Genomic DNA, 9,319 nt, shown 5'->3' with positions numbered 1-9,319 from the left:
AGGAAATACCTTATTCATATAAAAATCGTGCATATTTCTTCGTATTGTGTTCAAAGTAAAATCATCGAGATGGATTTTCGGACGCCCCGGTCTCACACACTGCTTCTTTCTTGACCTGAATGACGTATTTCTATCATTCTCCTTTGAAGCGGCTCCTACTCTCTACACTGACGACAGCGATAATCCAAGACAATCTGCCGCCTTCTTGTACACATGGAACCTCTTGTCCCCTACTTTTCCCCCTCACATTGAAAGAAACAAATAGCACTCAAAATCATTGCAAGTTCACCCTCTGATAACGGCGGTCTCGGAGGCATCTTGAAGTGACGTGGCCAACATGCAGAACATAGGACAACTCAAAATAGCTTGCGGACAAACCAAGGCCACGGGCATTCCGTTGCACAACTGCCCGGAACGAGTGTACTGTGTTCGTTGCGCGCGTGATTACTACTGAACGCGGCAACACTGCGCCCGATATCACCACCCGGCCTGCTGGTAATCGCACGGTCCAGCGTACACAAAACCTCCTTTCAATATTACTCTTCATAAATTCGGTACCAAACTGTACGGTTACAGTTATTGTAGTTTCTGATAACCATGACTGAGTGCTTCAAAACAAGCCCAAGTTTGCTGTTGTACGTTTATCCTGGGCTAAGAAAGAGTTGCTTTAGAAAAATGAAAAAATGATAAGAACGTTTTTCTGGGTGGTTGAAAAACATTGTAACTTAAGTATTGCACTACAAATACACGTGGTTATAACATATAAGAATTTCATTACCATCAGATAAATAGTTTTCCTTGTATATATTCCTAAGTGAGCGCTTCCTAGAGAAGAAGCCAAAAACTCGGGCAATATTTATTACAACCACAATAAAAAATATTTAATGAACGTCGAAAACAATGTGTCTTATATGCGCTAATGTAGAATTAAACAAGGAAAATATTGATATAACTTGCATTGCAATAGGCCTATTGGTTCGTTTGTAATTAAAGCCTAAACTCGGCTGTCCATAATAACAATTCCGACAGTAGTTCCTTTTTTCTGCATTCTGAACGACATCTGCGTATGTTAGGAGAAATTGGCTGAGCACAATGAATATGTAACATCCGACACACTCTTATGACTGACAACGTGTGTAGACACAAACATGCCAGTTCATGGAAACACTTTTTGCTTCACACCCAACATTGTGTAAAGTTGAAGCTCAAGCGTACGTCAGGACTTGCTTAATACAGGAGACATTTGTTCGTTATTTTAAAACTGATTGCCGTGCACGTTGTCAGTCCAAACTCCCGATGTGTCGGCAACCACTCTGCTGTACGCGTGCTGCGGAACAGTCTACTCTTACCAAGGGGCTGCACATTGATACTGTATAATCAACTCACTACATGGGTGTTGAAGCCTTCTGCATGAGCTTCGTTTGTTTTAAAATGTCAGTGTACAGTGAAAGCCTGCTAACATGGGATGATTTGGAGAGAAGAATGAAAGTGTCACAGGTATATTGATCATGTTCGTTGTACGCCGTAACGAAATTGCACTGTTTGTTTTCTTTACTGTACTGCTCGAGGCACGGCGGGAGTTTAGCACGTATTGTTCACTCCACCTACTGAGTTGTATGTATCTGAAACATAGGGCTACGCTGTATTGTCCTTACCATAAATTATACACACACATTCATTTTCCGCCATTCCATTTGTTAATGCAGCGCTATTGTTAGTATTCTCAAACATGTCCAAACACAAGTGTTAAAAATGAATGTATATTTTTATTCTCATATACTAAGACAACAAAGTTTAGAGGGAACTGTTTGTGTTGGAGGAGTGGTACCGGGCAGGGTGATCAATTTAGACATGAGAACATCGCTGCCCACAGCAGAGCGGCAGAAATAGCACGCACGTTCATGACCAAGATATCATTAGCTTCTATTATAAACAAAAAGCTCTAATATGTACTTGTTGGTACAGCAGTACAAAACTGTCAGCTAACTGCTCCGAGCCGCCGAACTGTTTAGGACATTTCATTGCAAGGTGTCACCGTGACAATGAAAGCTCTATAAACAAATGAATCACTAAAAGTGGTGAGCGCTTTAGTGGCGCAATTCAACCTCATAACTTACTGGCACATTACTGTAACACGTTTAGAAAGCACTGTTTTAAAAACGGCAGCGTATTATTCCGACCAATTGGCTGCTCCAGTACAAAGGAACAGGCAATTTACAAATTTGTCTTCAGAGAATTGCATGACTTTCTTTACATTCTGTAAATGCAAGACTTTTCCTTACAATGATTATCAATTACTTTCACATTCGTAATAACTTTGTTGTGAACCGAAATTTATTTCTTCGTTTTAGACTGCTGAAATTGAAAACCTAGTGCATAAGTTCAATTTTGAACTTCTAATAGCATTTCTTTTGTTCCATCGCCGAGTGAAACTTTGTCACTAGTAGCGGAGTTCTTTGTACATCAAATGCGTGCAAATAATAAAAGTGAATCAGTTTCATTGAGTAAAACAGAAGATGTCCATTGGTCAGCAATTTGTTTGTGTATTAGTGAATACACACAACATTTTGATAAGGGTAACAGAGGGTATCTGCAGTTCGAGTCACAGTGTAGCTAATTAAAAAGTAAACAAACTCGTATCCTCATGCCGAGGTTTAGACATACCAGCCGCTAACCGCTACGCTACGGAGGCGATCACAGAGAACAAAACGTTCAGCCCCAGAGTTACCTAGCGCTTAGTACGCTCATCTTACGAATTTCCACGTGCACAAAGACAATGAGAACATAACACCACTCCCAGACTTCGTGTTTCATCTCGGCCCCTTCATTTGAATATCTCCGAGCATCTCATCAAATGAATGTGACGTCAGGCGCTAGAAACTCTTGATTCACGACCTCAGGTTACTTTGTGTTTGTATGTCGTTTAATGGGGACTTCACTTCACTAAAAGTAAATCTCGGCACCCAATTATATTTTTCTCTTCTAATCGTCTTTCCTAATATGTTTACCCTCCCGGGTTGATATGGCATCCTACCTCTACCGCCTTTGGGTCAGGGGATACAACTGGATAGGAGGAACAGTACGTCACCAAGGCGGCCTCAGAGGCCTTGTGGGGGTGAGAAGGAAGCGGCCGTGGCCTTAAGTTAGGTACCATCCCGGAGAACCACTTCGAGGATGGCTAAGGTGGGGATCGAATCCTCCTCTACTCAGTTCCAGCCCTCGTACCACAGTGGGGAATCGAACCCAGGCCTCCGGGGGTGGCAGCTAATCACACTAAGCACTACACCACAGAAGCGGACCTCTTCTAACCTCTGGAAGCCTTTTGTCTCTATATCACTCTCTGCTGCATACAGAGTTGTGCGTCAGTTCTCGGGCTTTCTTCCTTCTCCACATAGTTCTCTCTGACGAACCCTTCATTTACTGAGGAGATCCCGAGACGCTCTATGCTGGATATTTCTGAACTCTAAATACAAATAAAATGTGCACAAGCCATGTGTGCGTTTCGTGCCCGGAATTTCCTTTTTACTGCTTTCTAATTTTACTTTTAAACGCTAAATGAACCGTTTAAGAAGTCACATGAATGTTTTGCTCAATTTCAAATATTTCATTCGTAGACTGTGTAGTTTTTTTGGAGAGACTGGTGTTTATGAAGATTTATACTGTTTGTAATATACTTCCATGTTTTGATTTTTCTCAGGAAATATTATCTCACTTGAAATTATGTAGGAGTTCAAAAGTACTCGCGGTACAGCTTATATGTATACTGATGAGAGTGATCCAATGAATATTCACAGCATATTTCTCTATCATCGAGGAAATGGCCATGCGGGCAGGGTCACGCAGCTGTGAGCTTGCATTTGGGGAGATAGTGGGTTCGGTAGTTTCCCATTTTCACACGAGGCACATGCTGGGACTCTACCTTAATTAAGGTCACGGCCGCTTCCTTCCTACCCCTAGGCGTCTCCTACCCCATCACCAGCATAAAATGTATGTGTCGGTGCGATGTAAAAAAATAGTCGAAATAAACTTTCAACACATTAAACTTAGCTCGTATTCACTGCACACCGAAAAAATGTAAGTATACATTTCCCGCCTGCAGAATAATACCTGCTATGACGATGATCTAATTAACGATACATTGTCTACTCACAACACGACCATTTCGTTACACGGCACACCAGTGGATACAACGAATTTCGCCTAGGTCACATTTGTTCAGTTGAAACTTCTTCTCAGCCCCATTGTACATATCTCACACGCTGTCCCCATTCCAATGGATAAACTGTCGTGAAAAAGGAGTCCAGCCTATCTGGTGAAATTTTAGACGCATTCAAGTAAGTTTGCGATTCTTATATCGTTAATCTGAAAACACAAATACACTCAGTTATGGCAGGAGTTACCACATGGCTGACAATTCACCTTAGAAAGAAGTAATGTCCACTGTACTTGTGTGTCTCATATAGAACATGCTTCACACCACGTGAAGTGCCAGTCTGTCAGGCGCTCAGCGGAAACCGGCCATCTAGGCTTCAAAAGCATACCGGGCGTTAACGAGGTACCGAACGCCAGATCGCTAAGTGAGTGTCTGCGAGAAACACGTACGACCCACGTAATCGGGGACGATTTTGAAGAAAACATCGTGGTGAGTTCACTTTTTGCAAAAGTAAAATACCGCAGTTACCCGTATACCCCGACAAGTCGCCTTCCAGTTTACATCGTGGATTTCCCGGCTGCTATGACGACGATCTCATTAACGATACATTGTCTACTCACAGCATGACCATTTCGTTACACAAAAGATACTTCACAGAGCAAACTGGACAATATGCTGTAAACAAGAAGAGGAAGCGTGAGGACGTTTATAAAAGGGTTCAGTGTGCTGTGTTGCAATATAAAGAATACCAATACTTAAGGGCTCTGAGCTTCGACTTTGTCGGAACTTTCTATAAGTTAAAGCAGATAATCTTTGCTTTCAACACAGCACACTGTAAAGACACTGAAATAAGGAAACAACGTATATCACAATATAAAAATTCATTAAAATAAAGCATCCATAAATAGGTTGTATTTCTACCTTAGCACATGTGCCAATGCACTGACAAAAAGTCCTTTAGGCCGCATAGCTAATAGTTCGTTTCTACGAACTGCTAGCTACGGAATGTCCGTGGCAACAGACATTATGGTAGACTTAGGCGGAATATTTGCACAAAACTATATCTTAGTGTCCACAGTTCAATATACAGTTTGGCACATCATCAATTTATTTGGCAACTGCGAAGACATATATAAGCATCCACTCTTAGAGCCACTGAGGAAGTTTAGTTTGACAAAGTCTTGTGAGTTAGAAGCAAATCTTACATCTTAAGCGTTTAAATATTACAGACAAGTGCTTCTGGTCCTTGAACTAGTAAAACACAAATATAAAATACACTGATTTATCACTTCGAGTGTCGGGCGTTCACTGCTAGACACATTTAACGACTGGTGAAGGTAGTTCTTTCTTCAAAGGTTCTGAGAATACAGATCTCATGTGCTTTCACGAGAAGTAATACTCTCTTGGTGTATTGCGGCTGAAATGGGCGACACTGATGATGGGACTGCAGGTCGACAAGTTATACTTGTGATATGAACACTCTCCTCGTTCAGCGATTGGTGAAGAGTAACAGTATTTGCCTATAGTTCAACTACTTCACGCTTCTGTCTGTTGGCACCACCAAAGGTAATGTGAAACAACAATAACCGATGGCGGAGTCACAATGAGGCATGACGAGTGAGGGCAGAAACTGCTATTGCAGCATAAATAACACCTTTTATAACACTAAGACCCATTAGTCATGTTTCGCATACTTGCAAGAGACTGGGACATTTCGCTGTGTTCTGTGCTATGCATCCATCACGAAAGTGTATTTGTTTCCTTTAAAATTCCTCTAATTATCCATCCCTTTCTCGCATGAAGGAGTGTGTTCCAGCCTCAACAGTTTTAAAATGTTCCACAAGCGCGTGTAATGTAAGAAACAGATTAAATGGAACATCTGACTGAATATAAATCACTCCAATTAGGTCTCTTGTTTCCTCCCCAGTTGCGAGCTGTCCTGTGTAAAGACAAATCTCTTTTCCAGATGTTGTACCCGGCTCAAAACTGTATTTTCAAAGAAAATAATTGATGACTTATTTCCAGGTTGGAGAGGAAATCTCGATGGTTTTTTTTAAATGGTTACAGCGAAACTAACTTTCTGTTGCTAATTAAGTTGTTCGCTGAGAATAATGGCAAAATAGAACGGGAAAGAAGTTTTCGTAACGTGCCAGTCTCATCACCACATTCGATAATACTTCCCAGAAAGAAGAAATACTTCGAAATAGTTCGTCACACCAATTTCAAGCAAATATCCGGAACAATAAAAAAATACGAAACATTTACAGATGTATAACGTCCAGTTTAAGGGTTCCACCCCTCGTAACGTTCGCGCTTCTTGCGACATCGGCCGGCCAGGCGAAAGTAGGAGCCGAACTCGCACGACGGCAGCCTACACTCTTCGTTCTGTATGCACCTGCAACAGAAAAATAAACAACATCAGGCCTCTCCTGACAAGACTGGGAGTGGACGTTGGTGGCAGCGGTGATTATGGTACTGCTAGTTATAGGGGGCGTGGAAGTCGATTTCCAGTGGTAACATGAGCTGGAAAGATGTGGGGTGGTAAAGGAGGTTCTGGAAGAAGTTTCCCCGTTCGAACAGATTAAAAATATGATACAGGAACAAATGAAAGAATTCGAAAATGTGAGAGAATGGGTCCGGAAAAAACGTACGAAACAGTGACTAAAATGGGGAACGAGGGAGAAATTGTATTATAGAGAAAATAATTAAATATGGAAGAGGAGATGTTGAAGCTGAAGATGGAAATAGAATACAGTAATGAGGAACGCAGGAAGAAATGCTTTTTTTTTAAGTTGCTTTACGTCGCACCGACACAGATAGGTCTTATGGCGACGATGGGACAGGAAAGGGCTAGGAGTGGGGAGGAAGCGGCCGTGGCCTTAATTAAGGTACAGCTCCAGCATTTGCCTGGTGTGAAAATGGGAAACCACGGAAAAACATTTTCAGGGCTGCTGACAGTGGGGTGAAATGCTCATGTATATATGTGGTGCCGGAAGAAAAGGGAGAGGACAAAGTGGGGACAATTCATAAAGTTGTGGACGACATCCGGAACAAAATGAAAATTAACTTCAGCGAAGTAGATGTAGATGATGCGGAAAGGATAACGAAAGCGCATGGTAACAGGCTAAAGTTGTTATCACATTGATGGCTGAAACAGTGATAAGTATCGCGGGGAACCTACAGAGTGAAAAAAAATGATTAAGAAAGACATGGGAAGAGAAGGCAACAAGAATCTGAAAATACTAAAGAAACATTTAGTGAGGGCCAGACGTGAAGGATTAAGAGGGCACATTAGAGAGTGGCAATTAGTGGTAACTAATGGCAGATTTTGGAATGCGACGAAATTACGCGCATTATAGGAGGGTCTGATGCAGGATGCAGGGATGGAAGAAAGGCAGGTAATAGAAAGCAGCGCCGGAGACGACGGGAATGGTGACTCAAATGGAAGCAGTGAGCTAAGTTTAACGTCGAGATCGGAGGAGTGAGTGGACACTCGCATAGTGAAAATAATAGTTTGAGGGGAAAAGCACAAGTAAGACGAACTATGGGGTAAGAAAGGTAAAAGAGATGAAGGCATAGTAACGAGAAGTAAAAAGGCAAGTAGTATTAGTAAGGTAGATAATAATGAAAGGTGATTCGGTCTGTAAATAATTAGATTGGAAGATGTTAAGAAGTCAAATTTGGCTGTGGCGAAGTGTGTATGGTAAAGGCCTAAATGGAGTTTAGTTAAGCATATCAGAATTAAGAGGGATGATATATGCATTACGAGTGGTGTGCAGTGAAGTATATCAGAATAATAAGTGACGGTAATAGTGATGATGATTAAGAGGTTCATCGCTGGTGTGTAAGAGTGAGTAATTAATGAAGATTGGCTGAAAGGTGGTGGGAGTTTGGTCTTAGAGTTATTAGTGTTATTGTTAAGAAGTTAAACATGGTAAGTGGTGGAGTGTGTTTGTTAATTTTATAACAGGAAAAACATTAATAGTGGAAATGTATTCTTAACTGTAAGAGGTAGAATTGGTGGTGTGTAAGAGTAATTAATTGATGAGGTTGACGATATAATAAAAAGTGGATGTAAGGTGGTTGGAGGTTGGCCTTGGAGAGATTAGAGTTAAGGGGTTGATTTGGTGGTATCTGAGACTGATTAAGTTATTTAATGTACAATTTAATGTGGAGTTTGGGAAATATAATGTGACCTGATGAAAGGTGGTAAGTGGGAAGAATGATGAAGTGGAAGAGATTGCAGTTGTATGTAAGTAATATTAGCAAGTATGCCGTATTGAAGTTAAACGAGATTGGAATGAAAGTAAGTGGAAACTTGGTTGGTGAAATAGTATAGAGTGATTGTAAAGAATATAAAAATTGTGAAGTGGTAAGGTTGGTGAATATTGATTAAGTGGTAGAAACTGTTGCAATTGGATTGGAGGTTTGGTATAGAGTGATAGAAAAGAGATGGTAGGAGAAGGATTTGATGGATATAACTGTAAGAGTGATTAAGTTATAGAGTTTGGTGGTACGAATTAATGGAATGTAATTAGACTTGAAGATATAGGGTAAAGTTGTAACAGCTCAGCAGATTGAGTAAGAGCCTGGGGCAATAATATAGTTCATGATATGAGGAAGCAGACAGCATGAGTAGGCTGCTCACTCAGATGCCGGGTTTCGCTCACATAACAGGATGAGGGAAGGTATGCCGTATTGCCATGGCGGAAAGATGTCCATTAGGAGTTGGCCAGAGGCCATTTTGCCGTGATGACGATTATTTATCTTAATTTATCTTATATTGTGAGTCCGCTTATTTAATTTAATTTAATTCGATAGAATTTAATTTCATGTTAGCGTTACTAATATATAGCTTAAGTTGGAGTTATTGTGTTCCTTGGAGGGATTGATTGGTTTAATTACTGAAGATCCGAGGAAATAAAGAACAAGGATATCTATAATCCAACCATCCCTTTCTTTCTTGAGTCGTATAACATTAAAAAAAACACGGTGACTTTTCTTTGGCGCGAGGGGAACAATTCCCAAATCTTTCCTCACATGGTGACAAAAATATAAACTAGCGAGAAATCTACAAGATGAGATAGTCGTCTCACTCATGAAATACTCCGTTTCGATTCTTCGTCACCATTTATATGGAGTTCATGCCATTTAACATAGTTAATT

General features: G+C 40.8%; 1 protein-coding gene across 1 annotated transcript in view; it reads right to left on the bottom strand.

The window, feature by feature from the left end:
- Positions 1-5,017: 5,017 nt before the first annotated feature.
- The window catches only part of LOC136881212 (uncharacterized), a 566,280-nt gene continuing 561,978 nt past the window's right edge, over positions 5,018-9,319 (bottom strand). Inside the window, exon 6 of the mRNA XM_067153938.2 lies at positions 5,018-6,548. Within this exon, the coding sequence (XP_067010039.2) occupies positions 6,437-6,548 (112 nt within the window). The 3' untranslated portion in view covers positions 5,018-6,436. The remainder of the gene's footprint in view (positions 6,549-9,319) is intronic.

This window comes from Anabrus simplex, chromosome 9 (genome assembly GCF_040414725.1).
Source record: "Anabrus simplex isolate iqAnaSimp1 chromosome 9, ASM4041472v1, whole genome shotgun sequence".
NCBI classification, from domain to species: domain Eukaryota; kingdom Metazoa; phylum Arthropoda; class Insecta; order Orthoptera; family Tettigoniidae; genus Anabrus; species Anabrus simplex.
This window is presented reverse-complemented; position numbering and strand designations above follow the sequence as displayed.